The sequence below is a fragment of the Halichoerus grypus genome, chromosome 1 (assembly GCF_964656455.1).
Source record: "Halichoerus grypus chromosome 1, mHalGry1.hap1.1, whole genome shotgun sequence".
Taxonomy (NCBI): domain Eukaryota; kingdom Metazoa; phylum Chordata; class Mammalia; order Carnivora; family Phocidae; genus Halichoerus; species Halichoerus grypus.
This window is the reverse complement of record NC_135712.1, coordinates 191,507,190-191,523,806: the sequence shown is the minus strand read 5'-3', so window position 1 is coordinate 191,523,806 and position 16,617 is coordinate 191,507,190. Positions and strand designations below refer to the sequence as shown.

The 16,617-nt window shown below is 37.7% G+C and overlaps 1 protein-coding gene across 3 annotated transcripts in view; it reads right to left on the bottom strand.

Annotated features, from left to right (window-relative positions):
* Positions 1-16,617, bottom strand: part of DENND6A (DENN domain containing 6A) — a 57,273-nt gene that overhangs the window by 20,032 nt on the left and 20,624 nt on the right. For 2 of the 3 annotated variants that reach the window (XM_078076848.1, XM_078076853.1), the window contains 7 exons: positions 15,610-15,690; positions 13,827-13,932; positions 13,133-13,212; positions 11,984-12,046; positions 11,191-11,246; positions 2,243-2,365; positions 1,625-1,720 (listed from right to left, as the gene is read on the bottom strand). In XM_078076848.1, coding sequence (XP_077932974.1) covers positions 1,625-1,720; positions 2,243-2,365; positions 11,191-11,246; positions 11,984-12,046; positions 13,133-13,212; positions 13,827-13,932; positions 15,610-15,690 — 605 coding nt within the window. The remainder of the gene's footprint in view (positions 1-1,624; positions 1,721-2,242; positions 2,366-11,190; positions 11,247-11,983; positions 12,047-13,132; positions 13,213-13,826; positions 13,933-15,609; positions 15,691-16,617) is intronic. The other variant, XM_078076850.1, reaches the window with a different exon arrangement.

Sequence of the window (16,617 nt, the reverse complement as noted above, 5' to 3'; positions counted from 1 at the left end):
AATAAATAAAATCTTTAAAAAAAAAAAAAAAAAAAAAAAAAGAAGTTTATTAAGTGCCAAATTAATATGCTAAGAAGTTTAAAAATCTTGTAGGCAAATGGAAGGTACTAGAGAACCAAATGGAAGGATGCCACGTGAATGAAAATGTAGGAAGATCATTCTAGGGGAAATCTGGAAGATGCCCTATAAGGAGGGGAGGGGGTTTGGGAAAAAGCAACAGCAGATATGACAAAGACTGGAGACAGTAAGACTGGGAAGAGACTTTTGGAAAGCAGGTAACAAATGTTAGTATGAGAGAGATTTTATGGTGTTAAATTGACAGAATTTGGTAAAACTTGATGTGGGACATGTTAAAAGGAGAAATTTATGACAATTTAGATTTTTGATGACTAAGGAAAAAGTAGTACCATTCATGGGTTTAGGGAAGAAAACAAGGAAACAAAGAATTCACTGCATACATTTAGTTTCAGGTGCCATTAAGATGTCCAGGTGATAAAGTGGTAAAAAACAACAACAAAACCCTGGACATAAAGGTCTGCACCTTGCAAAGATCTGGGCTAGGCAGATAAATTTCAGTTATCAGTATATGGGTCTTAACAGGGGCTGTGGGTACAGATAAGATTGCTCAGAAAGAATTATCAGTCTGAAATCAGATCCCAGAACACAGGACTGGAGAACACCAACATTTAAGGTGCTGGCAGAGACAGACCTCTGCACAGGAGACTGAGATGCATCACCAGACAGCCAGGTGAGAGTGGCATCAAGGATTAAAATGCTTTCAAGCTCAGGCGCCTGGGTGGCTCAGTCAGTTAAGTGTCTGCCTTCGGCTCAGGTCATGATCCCAGGCTCCTGGGATCGAGTCCCATATTGGGGAGCCTGCTTCACCTTCTGCCCCTCCCCCCACTCGTGGGCTCTCTCTCTCTCTCTCTCTCAAAAGTAAATAAAATCTTTTAAAAAATGCTTTCAAGCTCAACAGCTTAAATGTTATAAGAAAGGGAAGGCAGAAGAATTAAGACAATAATGTGCCTATGGGATAGGGCAGGGAGAGGGTCTTGATGACTCTGGCCAAGAATGACTTCACTGGAAGTGGAGAAATCAACCTGCAATGGACTGAGAAGCAACCAGAAAACCAAGAAGTAAAGACAGTAAATGGAGATTTGTTGTTGTTATTCTAGAAATTTAGCTATGAAAAGAATGTAAGCAATAGAGCAGGAGCTAAAAGGGAAAGGGTAAGATAATTTTTTCCCCTTTGACATATTCGGAAGAATTTTCATGTTTCCATGCCAATTCAATGAAGAGGAGGAAGGGGAAGAAATGAAGAGGAAGAAGGAAAAGGAAGTTACAGAGCAATAAAAGATAACTGATGCTGTAAGAGGCCCTAAAATAGGGCAAGAAAACAGAACTCAAAGTATAGTCAGATGGCTATTAATGACAATACAGCTTCCACTAATAAATAAAATCATTCAAAGAAAATAAGATTGACAATTGAAATGTAGAAGTGTTACAAGCAGCTCCTCAAACCTTCCTTTATAAAATCAAGATGCCAGTAAGTTCAAGATGTAATTTTATATAATTTGGTTATACAGGTAATACTTGGTCAATAATAGTTGTTTTGTTTACTCACGGGGCTTGAGTACGAGTAGTATATTCTTTGAATTCACTGTCATGAATTGTGAAATAAGGTCGGAAGTCGCTGAAGTACTTTAATGGAGAAATACAGCTGTGGAGTAAGAAGAACATTTAAAACAAAGGACAAAAAATTAAAGGCCCTACTCAATAACTATAAAACATCAATACACACAGTATACCCACAGTGGCATTATTTATTTATTTATTTCAGTAAACAGCAAACTCCTTTTAGGAAACCAGAAAGACAAATGGAAATGCATAATCATGTGGAATGGTGTGCTGAAAGCACGCTGGACTTGGGGCAGAAGATGGGGTGAAGTGCTGGCACTCTCACTTCCTCGCTATGTATCTTTTACGAGACTCTGACCATTCATGCAGCCCATATTTGTCAGGTGCCAGCTGAGCGAATGAATGTTTGTTGCTCAGAAAAACCGAAACACGGTTCTAGCCCTCATGGAGCCTGAATTAATTTTCTCATTCATGAAACGGTACTATAATGAGCCCAGCCTTCTTACAAGGAAGGGAGTTGTGTGGGTCAACGCAACGAGTGTGCAAACATATCACAGATGGAAAAATGCTGCAACCATCACCGTCAGGAACCAAACATACTCACTTAGTAAGTGCCAATACAGTCTCTGATGACTCTGATGGTGATGGTGCCATGACCACGAGGGGTTCCCCCAACAGGACCAGCTCCCAAAGCATCTGACTATGAAGGAAAACCGGGCAGAAACACCTGAAAGGTATTTATACAGAAGTGTTATTTATCCAACTCTGTTTTTTTAAATTCTTAGATGATCGTTCTAAAGACTTCGTACTGATACAAATTCTTCCAGCTATTTGTACCTCGTTGTGACATACAAATTCTTTAGAATATGGTGATGCATAAGTCCATTTTATCTATATAAAAACATACCAATTTGACTCATTCGAATTTTTAGAAAATTAAATGCAATATACTGACATATAAAATGGCTAACATATAATAAAAACATATAAAATAGTTATTAAATTGTACCATATGGTAGACCTATTTCATCAATATTGCTTTCTTACATTTGAATTTCTATTCTAAATATTTTAAAGAAAACAAGAAAAATTAATTTTCCAAAGGATGTTTACTGAATGTACTTAATTTAAAAGCTAATGCTTGGGGTGCCTGGGTGGCTCAGTCGTTAAGTGTCTGCCTTCAGCTCAGGTCATGATCTCAGGGTCCTGGGACTGAGTCCCACATCAGGCTCCCTGCTCAGCAGAGAGTCTGCTTCTCCCTCTCCCTCTGCCGTGTCCCCTGCTCATGCTCCCTCTCTCTCTTTCAAATAAATAAAATCTTAAAAAAAATAAAATAAAAGCTACTGTTTTCAAGATTAAAAAATGATGAAAACAAATCACAAGGGGGAGATCTAATGCCAAACAAAAGAATGATTTCCTGGGCAGATCCTTCTCTTACAGAAATGCTCCATATTTTTATAGTAGCCCTGGAATTAGTCTGGTACATTACTTAGCCTCAGACATTTGGTAATATACTTATTTAGTAATTTCCTCCTGTTAGGGTAATGATTTTTCGTAGCAGGTTAGAGAATATCTACTTATAAAGATCATAACCAATCTTCCTAGTTGAAAACATATACACACACAAGAAAGAGAAAGGAAGGAAGGAAGGAAGGAAGAACACGTTAAGTGCAAAAACATAAAACAGATCTGTGAAATGGAAATTAGGGAAAGTTAATTTTAACAATTCAAAAGCAAGAAAACAAATGTGAAGGAAGTGCAAAAACAAACAAAAAAAACCCGATATAAACAGTTCAAGGATAAGGCAAAGGACCTCTTCTTCCTCTTTCTTTCCTAAACGATTCAATTCTAAAGGAGAACATGGTGCATGGTAGGCATCTCTGCCAGGAGGGAAAGAAGACATGTTGGCTCAGAGGGGGGTGTGAGGACCTGTGTGAGACATCCACGTGGAGGAGGTAGCTTCCTGGGGGGCTGTTGGAACCCAGATGTGGTAAAGAAGGTGTACATGTGTGGAGGTGATCTGGTTTGGGGTGAAGGGCAAGAAGTATGAGAGGCCTGGAGGGGCAGCCTGGTGTGGAGTGTCAGAGCCAGAGTGTATTGAAGCTGTCCATGGTGGGACATAAGAGCAGGGGAAATAGGGTGTTCACACGGAGAGGTGGCCTGGAAAGAGGTGTAGGAGCACAGCAGGGTAAGGAGGGCATTCCTGTGGGGGGTTAGTCTAGCACTGGGAGCCAGAGCACAAGCGAAGTAAGGATGGCACCCATATGGAGAGGGGGCCTAATGTACAATATAGAAGCCTAAATGGGGTAGGAGGGCAACCACATGGGGGTCAGTCTAGCATGGAGTAGAGCCTGAGAAAGTTAAGGAAGGTATCCATGAAGAAGGGCAGCTGGGTATGGAGTGTCAAAGCCCAAAAGGGGTAAGAAAGTCATTTGCACAGAGGAGAGGATTTAAACAGAGATGAGAGACTGGTTACTAACAGGGACTGATCAAATAAATTAATTAATTAAGGATAATAGGAGGTAGTTTCGGGCGCCTGGGTGGCTCAGTTGGTTAAGCGACTGCCTTCGGCTCAGGTCATGATCCTGGAGTCCCTGGATCGAGTCCCGCATCGGGCTCCCTGCTCGGCGAGGAGCCTGCTTCTCCCTCTAACCCTCCCCCCTCTCATGTACTCTCTCTCTCTCTCTCATTCTTGCTCTCTCAAATAAATAAATAAATCTTTAAAAAAAAAAAAATAGGAGGTAGTTTCTCAGAAAATTTCTCAGAAAGAAATACAAATACAGAAAGGAAGAAAACTAGAATGAACCCTGTCTTATAGGATTGGAATTGGGGGTAGTGGCATGACTTTATGGTTTTTAATATATATGTATATAGAAATATATAGCAAAAACGTGTATATATATATGAGTATGTATGTATGCATCCCTTTACAAATATGTATATACTCCCTACCTCTGTCCACTGAGAGGGCCTAAAAACAATGATATCCTAATAGCAATGAGCACAAGTAGTACCCAGATCTTGGCTTCTGAATCCTATTCTCCATTAAAAAAAAAAAAGCCAAGGCTTTTTGGAGAAATGGCTGATTCCAGGGCTAGGGAAGGAAAAATATAAGATAATCTTAAAACCCAAGAGAACTGAAAACATATGTCCATACAAAGGCTTATATACAAATGTTCATAGTAGCATTACACATAATAGCTAAAAAGTAAAAACCATCTGAATGTCCTTCAGTGAATTAATGGATAAACAAAATGTGGTATATCCACACAATGGAACATAATAAAATGAAGTAATGACTCATGCTACCACATGTATAAACCATGAAAATGATATGCTAAGTGAAAGAAAGTAGACACAAAAAGCCACATAATTTATGATTCTATTTATATGGTATGGCCAGAATAGACAAATCTACAGAGATATAAAGTAGATTAGTGACTCCCAGGGGCTGGGGAGGAAAGAAGAAATGGGGAATAAATGCCACTAGGAACAGGGTTACTTTTTGAAGTGATTAAATGTCTTTTTTTTTTTTTTTTAAAGATTTTATTTATTTATTTGGCAGAGACAGCGAGAGCAGGAACACAAGCAGGGGGAGTGGGAGAGGGAGAAGCAGACTTCCCACTGAGCAGGGAGCCTGATGTGGGACTCGATCCCAGGACTCTGGGATCATGACCTGAGCCGAAGGCAGCCGCCCAACAACTGAGCCACCCAGGCGCCCGAAGTGATTAAATGTTTTGGAACTAGAGAGTATTTATGCACAACTTTGTGAACTGTATACTTTGAAAGAGTGGATATTATGGTATGTGAATAATATATCAATTTTTTTTTTTTAAAGATTTTATTTATTTGACAGAGAGAGACACAGCGAGAGAGGGAACACAAGCAGGAGGAGTGGGAGAGGGAGAAGCAGGCTTCCCGCGGAGCAGTGAGCCCAATGCGGGGCTCGATCCCAGGACCCTGGGATCATGACCTGAGCCGAAGGCAGACGCTTAACCGACTGAGCCACCCAGGCGCCCCGATATATCAATTTTTTTAATTAAAAAAGAAAAGATAAGCCTGGAACATCTTACACAAGAAAGCAAGGAAGTCTTTAAAGAATGACAAGAATATTTCAAAAACAAAAACCAAAAACAGAGGCCAACTTGAAGTGAGACAAGTCTAATTGGCCAAACTGGGGACAACTGAAACATCAAATGAGAATAATAAGACTTTAATAACCTGTTGAATAAAACAGGAAACCAACAGTCCATACAGATATACACAGTATGATGTTTTGAAATATTTCTACAAATTGTTTGATACTTCCTTTAAAACATGGAGCCTAATTCTCACCCCCCACCCTTAGCTGTGGGCTAGATTAATGGCTTACATGTAATGAACAGAATAAGGACTGTGCAACCTAGAAGGTTGGGTCATAAAAGACATAGTGGCTTCAGCCAAGTCTCAGATCCCCTCTGAATACTGTGGGAACATTCAAGCTGCCCTATGGGCAGGTCCACATGACTAGAAATGAGGCCTCCTGATAACAACCACAAGGAACTGTGACCTCCAGCCAGCAGCCAAGTAAGTAAGCCTTTTTGGGAAACAGATCCTCCAGCCCCAGTCAAGACCCTCATGCCCCACTTGTCCAACTGACTAAAACCCTGACTGATATCCTGACTCCAACTTCGTAAGAGATCTAGAGCTAGAACCATCTAGCTAAGACGTTCCCAGATTCCTAACCCTCAGAAACTGTGTGAAGTAATATCTGTTCTTTCAAATATTCTCTCAAAGTATTGGGGTAATTTATTACACAGCAATAAATAACTCGTATACATAGTTTCAAAGTGCCTCCCCACAAAATACTTAATCACAAAAGGAAAACCAGTAGTTTATCATCGAGAAGCTTGGAGAATACCACAAAAGTGAACATCTTCAGTAACAAGGCAAGCTACCTCCCTGCCAAAGACACAGAGCTCAAATCTAATCTTGAGTAAATCCCAAACAAACCTAAACTGAGGGATTTCCTGCAAAATAACTGTCTTGTAATCCACAAGAAGCTCAGGTGTGTGAAAGAAGACTGAGGATCTATTCCATACTGAAGGAGAGAGACTGAAGAAGCATGACAGGTAAATGCAACAGACAATTCTGAACTAGATGGTATTGTGACAATTGGTGACATCTGAATTAAATGGTATTAATTTACCAATGTTAATTTCCCAATTTTGATGACTGCATTGTGCCTTTATTTGTAGGAGAGAGACACTAAAGTATTCAGAGATGATGAGACATCAGGTCTCCAACTATCAAGGGGTACAAAGAAAAAGTTTTCTGTACTATACTTACTCTTTTTCTGTAAATTAGTGATTGTTTCAAATTTTTATATATATAATTACATATAATACGCATATATACACATATACATTTATATGTTTATTTATGTACATAAAATTTTTAAACAATCACAAATTTATAGAAAAGTGGCAAGTGTGTGTAAGTATATATTTAATAGTGGGGTGCCCTTCAGGCATTAAAGCTGAAAATTGCTTTTTCTCACAAGTATTATAATATATAATCAGTAAGGGTATAAACAGACACCAAGTACAGTTACAAGATAAAGCATTCTCTGAAACCCCTGTATTACTTTAGAAATATTTGTTACAAAAAGTAGTTTTATTGGGGAGGTAAGTATTAAATATTCAAGAAATATATCCTATCTCCAGCTCTAGCTTTAATAAATATTGGTGGTAGGCATCTAATTAACTGCAGTATAAAATTACTAAAATGAGGGTAGGGAAACTATAGGGTATTTTTTTAGCACTACTATCATATCCCCATTCTGGAGTGCTATGCTTTATGCTAAGCTCCACTGCCGCCCCCTCAAAAGAGTCATCCCCTGGAAAAAATTAGAAACTTACTCCAAATAAATAAATAGATGAATAAATAAATAGATACATATATAAATAGATAACCAGACAAGTAAATAACTAGATAAAGGTTTCAAACTTTCCCAAAGACATAGCATGTTGTTATAATCTTAAAAGCTAAAAGAAACTGGGGCACCTGGGTGGCTCAGTTGGTTAAGTGTCTGCCTTTGGCTCAGGTCATGATCCCAGGGTCCTGGGATCAAGCCCCACATCAGGCTCCCTGCTCAGTGGAGAGCCTGCTTCTCCCTCTCCCTCTGCCTGCCACTCTGCCTATCTGTGCTCGCTCTCTATGTCTCTGTCAAATAAATAAATAAAATCTTAAAAAAAAAAAACCTAAAAGAAACTAACATGTATCAATGAGTATCAGACACATTTTATGTAGTAATAGACTTTTACAGTCTTTGAAACACAGAACACTCAAGCTATTATCTACTCTGCCAATGGGGTAGAAAGCCAAGATGGCTTCATTATCAAGAAGGGGGCAAGGAGGAACATGATGACACATAACTGATATGCCTCTTGCTGTGTGAGGAACCAACAGCAAGTTATCATCAGGTAAAACGTCCTTGACTCTAGGCAAGAGAATGTATTTCTTTCAACAAAAAGCTGTCCCTCAATTGTAAGCCCAACTTAAAAACTGAATGAGATGGGGCACCTGGGTGGCTCAGATGGTTAAGCGTCTGCCTTCGGCTCAGGTCATGATCCCAGGATCCTGGGATCGAGCCCCGCATGGGGCTCCTGGCTCAGCAGGGAGCCTGCTTCTCCCTCTCCCTCTGCCTCTCCCCCTGCTCATGCTCTCTCTCTCTCTATCTCTGTGTCTCAAATGAATAAATTTTAAAAAATCTTTAAAAAAAAAAACTGAATGAGAAGACTATGTGATCAAGAGAGCTGACACCGAAGTCAGGGTCCATGGACTAGTGGTAGCTTAACAAGACTTGACCTGGTACAAGGAGGGAGACAAGCCCCCAGGCTCAACTGCATTTCTACCACTCAGCTTCAAACATCTTTCCAGGTCTCAGTCCTTTGCTCTCAAGCTCACTGTTGACATAAAAATATCACCTTCAATATAAGTGATAAACATTTAAACTTTTATTCACACGAAAAACGTACAATGTAAGCTCTCCACACACAAAATGAAGAGTGCTGTCACTAATCTGAGGGTCAGATATTAAATGCTCGGCACAGCACTATCTGTGTGAGCCTATTATTGTTCGACTTCCAGGTTTTTCACCTCCTGAGCAACAAGAATGAAAAAAACAACACACTCACTTGTTCCACTTTTTGAAAGATTTTATTTATTTGAGAGAGAGCACGTGCATGCGTGCACACGAGAGTGAGGGGGAGGGGCAGAGGGAGAAGGAGGGAGAGAATCTCAAGCAGACTCCTTGCTGAGCGCGGAGCTGGACACCGGGCTCAATCTCACGACCCTGACTGAGATCATGACCTGAGCGGGAGCCATCCAGGTACCCCTCACTTGTCCTACTTTAAAAACAAGAACATGTCATTCATAATCAGGAGAAAAGACACATGCTAATAAAAAGTGTTAGTGGTAGGAATAATTAATTACCACAAAAGCAAAGATAACTGATAATAAACTGAAAAGCATTAAGATTTGCACCCAGCAGTTCAAAAGAAAACATGTCTAGTAATCAAATTCTATATTAACTTATGCATATTATTTAATTTATTCCTAAATGAACTAAGTATCAAAAGTATAAATAGTAGGGGTGCCTGGGTGGCTCAGACGGTTAAAGGGACCGACTCTTGGCTTCGGCTCAGGTCACGATCTCAGGGTCCTGAGATAGGGCCCTATGTGGGACTCTACAACACTCGTGGAGCTGGCTTAAGATTCTCTCTCTCCCTCTCCCTCTGCCCCCTTCCACCCACTCCCATGCAGGTGCGCTCGCTCTCTCTAAAAAAAAAAAAAGGTATATAGTATGCATCCTTTGTATATTTTTCCTGTGATAACTATTCATTTATCTGGGGGACATTCACTCTCCCTTTTCATTCTAAGAATGCTACAATATCTAATTTTTAAAAGAAAGTCAATTTGTTTTTAAGTAAGATTTATAATTTACATACGGTAAAATTCACACTTAACAAAGATTTAGAACACTTCCATCACTCCAAAACTTCCTTCATCCTCTTTGTAGCTGACTTCCCTCTCCCACCCCCGGGCAACCACTGATCTGATGTCTGCCTCTTTTCCAGAATACCATATAAGTGGAATTATTCAGTAAGTAGCTCTTTAAAATCTGGCTCCTTCACCAAGCACAATGCTTCGGAGTCACCCGTGTTGCTGACTGTATCAACAGTGCACTTTTTTTAATGCTCAGTGGTATCCATGCATATGCATGCATCACAATTTGTTTATCCATTTACCAGTTTACGGACATTTGCATTGTTTCCAGTTTTAGGCTGCTATGAATAGAGCCGCTATAAACATTTGCATACAGGTCTTTGTGTGGATATGTGCTTTCATATTTATTGGGGTAAATTCCTAGAAGTGGGATTGTGGGCTATACTAGGGCCAAGTGAATAAAACAAATCAAGCATATAAAACAAATCACTCTTTGAAGCAATATTCCAGGCAGTTTAAAGGTCACACACACACAAAATTCTACACACACAAAAATCAAACCAAAAAACCCATTCTAAGTCTTTTACATGACTCCCGATTGCATGTATTACTATTTAATAACCGCTCGGCAACAGCAGTGGTTTCTCAAGCTGGGCTACACATCAGAACCACCTAGGAGCTGGAACTTGGGCACCAGTCCAGAGATTTCTATATAGTTGCTCTGGGCAAGGCACAGCCATTGGTACGTTTCCTTTTCTCTTTTAAGTGCTAGATTCTTTCTCCCTTTTTTTATTTTGCATTTTTTAAAGTTTCAAACATACAGAAAAATAAAGACAATAGTGTAAGAACCCCCATTTATATACCATCTAGAGTTAAAAATATTTTATCATTTTTACTTCATTAATTTTTTTCTTACTGAAGTATTTTAAGAGTCTTAGTTTCTACCAACTGAGCTAGCTAGGCACTTCTTACTGAAGTATTTTAAAATAAAATACAAACCTCATGACATTTCATCTCAAAATACTTAAAAATACATCTCTAAAAAGTAAGTCCAGGGGCGCCTGGGTGGCTCAGTTGGTTAAGCGACTGCCTTCGGCTCAGGTCATGATCCTGGAGTCCCGGGATCGAGTCCCGCATCGGGCTCCCTGCTCGGCAGGGAGTCTGCTTCTCCCTCTGACCCTCCTCCCTCTCATGCTCTCTGTCTCTCATTCTCTCTCTCAAATAAATAAATAAAATCTTTAAAAAAAAAAAAAAAAAAAAAGTAAGTCCATTTTCTTACATGATTACAACACCATTCTCACACCAAACCAAACAAAAAATAATTTGTTTCTACCATGTAATACCCAGTCCATACCCAAATTTCCCTGTCAAAGCTCATAATATATAGTCAGGGATGAACCATTGATTTATAGTAATATGTGAAACATAATAACTATTTTCTTCCAGTTTTTGTCCCTCCTTTTTTTTCTTCCAGTTTTTTCCACATTTAAGAACATTCATTTCCTAAAGAAATTTAAAACAATATCACAAAGTAAAAGAGTAAAGGCAGTTAATAAAATTTACCTGAAAAGATCCACCTCATGAACAGTAGGTAAAATAACAGATATATGTGTGTCTGCCTGAGATAAAAAAAAAAAATACAGATGTCACTAAAATTTACAGAAATTGATTTTTTACATATCTATCTTGTGATCAATAAGCTATGTCGCCCTATCTTTTAAGATTCTCTTCTTCCAGAAACAGCCACAAAGAGAATGGGTCTTACCAATCTCCCCTAACACAGAAGATCAAGGATGACAGATATCTTGGATAAAGCATTAACCTAATAGTCAGTCAGATGTTAGATTAATTCACAACTGCATGAAATACTACCATAACATAACAGGCAAAATTAGTTTTCCTACTGCTTTCCATTTTAATTCAATTCAAACAATGGGAATGGCAAATACACCAGTTAAAATATTTCAAATAAAAACTTCAACCCCACCCATGAACAGATGTAGCTTTGGTGGAAATGAAAGACAATCATAACTACAGAATCCTTTTGACTGTGTTTCCTACAAACAAAAGTCTGTTGACCACTCTTCTAAGAAACTAAGAGGTTTTATGTATTTTCCCCTAGTCCTCACAGCTACAGTATAAATTCTGAGTTCTCTAGTGTCTACCACATAACAAGAAAAACAATCTGAGAAACATTAGAAAGTTTATTATCAATTCATTACAAAATTATTTAATGGGGTATTTCAGTAATATTCAGAAATGTATCATAAACCCAAGAAACTCTGCATTTGCTAGTTTAAGAATTCAGTTTAAAAGACTATATATGCTGGATTATTCTACCACAGTACCACACTACCTGCTGAGTTAACTGCGCTATTTGAGTTGTCCCAGGCTTGTCATGACATGTGGGAATCCGTACCTTAAAGAGAAAGAGAAGAAATTAACTTTGGCTACAAAAGAATGTCTTTTATATAATTTGTGAGTCCCATTACAAGAAGGATCTGAAACACTCTTACCACTAAAAATGTACACTCAGCAAGGCTAAAAAGCCATAAAAACAAAGTATTTACATCAGATTTAAAAACTACAGTCTTATTTATCTTTAGTCACAGCAGAAGGTAAGTGAACCAAGGTTTCTATATTCCCATACACATGGAAATCACTAACCCACTGAGAAGCCAACGTGCTGGAAAACAGAAAAAGGGCATCAGCTTCATACTGCTTCCTGTTTATTGTTCCAATCTTTGCTTCATTAATACACACACGCCCAAACACACCCTCTCAAGCTTGCCAAACTATGGAATAAATCTAACAGGAAACCATGAGAACTTTCAATCCAGAGCTACGAGTACTATTTTGATGATCTCCCAGGGAAAAAAACAGAACACATCCTACAGAAATGAGTACATCTAAAAACAGAGCATTGCCAAAAATAAGTCCAACTTGAAAATGAATTGTAAAAGCACTTAGAGAACATTCATACAAAGCCTGCAAGCAAAATGTTAATTCATTAAGGAAAGGAAAGGAAAGGAGAGGAAAGGAATGGAAAAGAAAAGAAAGGAAAAGTGAATAGAGCACAATACCCTGGGATGGACATGTTTGGTCTGACATTACACATTAAGATCATTTAAACCTAAGACCCAATGGCTTTCCTAATTTCTTTTAATTTTTACTAATTCATACTCAATTCTACAAAATATTCCACCCATCCCTGGAGGGCCATAGAATTGCAGAAGTCTAGAAGGTAGCATTTACATTCACATGTATTATGTAAGAATGACACCTCTGCGCAAACTCTACAGGATGAAACAGGACAGGTGGCCCCTGGAGTGGTATGACTAATGGCTCTGTGCAGCAGGAGGAACTGTGATATCTCTGTAACTCCTCACATACAAGTGAAAGCAGTAACAGGACTGGATATCATTAGGAAGTTAAAAAGTAAAACTCATCTATGAACTTCCTAGAGTTCCTTAGAAAAGGAGACAAATGAAATAAAAGGTATTACCTTCATCACAACCCCCATAATAGGCAGGTATAATGTCTTCCCTGGCACTGGAGCAGGCCATCGGTCAACATCATTACAAGCTGAAAAATAAAATATTTCCTTATTATAAGTTCAAATATTAAAATATGAAAAATAAAACATTAGAAATTAGAACTCCACTTTTTATAGAGCAGGAAAAATATACTGGAAAGGTGGAAGATAAAAGGTAAAAGAAAAGTAAAAGTAGTGAAAATATCTTACATTTCACCAGAAATATACCTGTGTTCTAGGATATAAAATGGTTTAAATTTTTTGAAAGCAACAAAATGATAGGTTTAAAGGGAGTTTTCCTATTTACTTATTACTAGTAAAATTAGCTACAAAAGCATACCACCTGGTAGAGGCCTCTGTACTGACATAAAGATTTCTGTTTAAATAGTACTCTGAGAAGCAGAGCTGTCAACTCCATATTTGTTTATTATTACCCTAATAAATAGGCATCATCTATGTTGCAAAAGGAGATAATAAAAGATATGGTCTTTGGTGTTTGTAGGTAAAGGTGCAGAAGAGTTTTACATCTCTCTCCTACCATATAGCCCTTAAAATTCTTAACTGATTTTTTTTAGAAAGTCAGCTTTATACTTATCAGCCATTTCCAGTAAAATTTTTAAAACTCCTTCTTAAAGGTATCTAACTCACACAAAGTTTAACTTACCTGCTTCCAAATAAGGTTCGCTCTTTTCAAAATATTCTGGTGCTATCTGTTTGAGCACAGTGTGAAAAAAATGAATATAAGGTAGTTTGCTGATCAAAACCAAGGACTGGAGAGAAAAAAGAAATATGTTTTTTTATTTTCCTAATGATTATAACTTAAACTTGTCATTTCTTACATAATCAATTATTAACAAGCTAAATTCAGCAAAAAGTGTGGATTTTGAAATAAAGCTTTTGCAGTGGATGATTAAAAGAAAAACTACATTGGGCGCCTGGGTGGCTCAGTTGGTTAAGCGACTGCCTTCGGCTCAGGTCATGATCCTGGAGTCCTAGGATCGAGTCCCACATCGGGCTTCCTGCTCAGCAGGGAGTCTGCTTCTCCCTCTGACCCTCCTCCCTCTCATATGCTCTCTCTCTCTCATTCTCGCTCTCTCAAATAAATAAATAAAATCTTTAAAAAAAAATAAAAAAGAAAAGAAAAGAAAAGAAAAACTACATAAAACTACAGTTGCAGAATGCAAAAAAGTTTCACTTTATTACAGCTTAAGAGCATAAAGGCATATTCACAGATTCTCCTGCTCTCCAGGAAAAAGAATTTCCTATCAGTAGACAAATGTCATGGATAATTTCCAAGGCCTCACTACTATTGTCATTAGCAAAACAGTATCAGGAATTGGCCAGATGAACTCTTCCTAATACAGAAAGAGCAAATTATGATGCTCTTTCAAACTAAGACCTATGACTGTTGTATCTTAGTTTTCAATAGTCATAGCCATATACTTAGAAATTGTGACTTGGGGTGCCTGGGTGGCTCTGTCAGTTAAGCATCCAACTCTTGATTTCAGCTCAGGTCCTGATCTCAGGGTCCTGGGATTGAGCCCCGCATCAGGCTCTGCACTCAGCGTGGAGTCTGCTCGTCCTTCTCCCTCTGTTTCTCCCCTACTGCATGCTCCGCAGTATTTATTTATTAAATAAATAAATAAATAAATAAATAAATAAATAAAATCTAAAAAAAAGAAATTGTGACTTTATAGTTGGATCACTTCGGATATGGATTATACCAATCTTTTTTTATCTATTTTTCTTGAAAACTACTTTTTACTTTTCCATCCAATATCAAGTAGTAGTCAAGGCACATTCTAGTTACAAAAGGTAAAGGCGTGTCCCTGTTAGTTGGGATTAAATCAGAACCAATATTTTTTAAAATGGTGGTTAGAAAATTTATTAAAAGTTTATTTATTTAAGTAATCTCTATACCCAACATGGGGCTTGAACTAATAACCCCAAGATCAGGAGTTGTGTGCTCTTCTGACTGAGCCAGCCAGGTGTCCCTAATTTTTTTTGAAGAAAATAAAATGATTGTACATTTAGAGTGGAAACAGTAATGACTAAGATGTTGCTAAAGTGTATTTACTGACTCTTATCGGTTTAAAAAAGATACTGCAGGCTTTTATCAGTTGTAACAATACTACAATCATCTGTTTATCCTTTCCCTTATTACAAAATGTGACAATTAAGCAGATTCTTCTGGCTTTTGATAGTTTCAAACAACATCTATAATTTACCGCCAGGAATCTAGCACAGAGATAGCAGAAAGGCAAAATTCAATACTAGTTAAAAATCTAGGGACAGGGGTCTATAATCTAAAAAAACAAAAATAAAATATAAGTTGTAGTATGTTTAAAGAAAAAATATCAAAGACTTTAAAAACTATTCATCCTTACAGTTTCTATTTTTCTAGCCACAATATAAAAATATTTTCCCTTAGTGTATATGAAATTTACCTTCTGGAAGTAGCCTCTTTTTAGACTTTTATCTCGAACTTGTCGGAAATACACATATCCATAAAAATAAGCAGGATCCTTCTATGAAAGAAGTGACAAATAAAAAAAAACATATTGCCATCCTTTATTATTATCATCATGCTCCTTTATAAACCTGAACTGAAATATGAGGTATACACAAAGAGCTAGTTATGCTTTTCCACCAACACAAATAATCATGACACTAACTGGCAGATATAAACCTGCTAGCTTGCCCAAAGGGGAAATAATTATAACTAAAGTACTGAAGTCAGATTTTTCCCACTATAATTTACTCAGCTTATGTTCTTTATTCATATTTGTACTAGTTAATGGAAGTCAGGAAACAATAAAATTCTGTTTCCCCCAATGCTGTATATATATATTTTTTAACTGTGCCTACAAGCGTGAGTTAGGGGTCAGTCTTAATAAAATGAGGTATCCTAATGTAATATTTCAAGAGAGAGAGAAAAAGGAGTTAAGTGCCTATCTGAATCTTACAAAGCCAGTTCTATTTTTACCTAATAAAAATGAAACACTGAAATGTTTATCAAAATATAATTTGAAAGTGACTACATTCCAAAAAACGTAAGTTTTTGTATCCTAATGAAATAAACTTTGACCCAGTTCCTAATTGGATTGTTACTCTTTGCTCAAATATTTATTGACCACCTACTTTGAACAAGGCATTGTGTTAGAGAAGTTAAAAGATGCTTCAGATACAGTTCCTGAAGGAGCTCATAATCTAAAGAGGGATAAAAACAAAGCTCAAGGCGGGTATATAGAAAGCACAAAGTGTTACAAGGAGGCCAAGAGGGAAAGGATTACCTCTGTCTATGGGGATCAGTAAAGATTTCATGGAGGCAGCTGTTTTTAAATTGGGCATCGAAGGATGGATATGATTTAAACAAAGACAAAGACATTCCAGGTTTAGAGAGCCAGGAGTTTGAGCAAAAATAAGGAGAGACAGAAAAATACAAGCTACCTCAG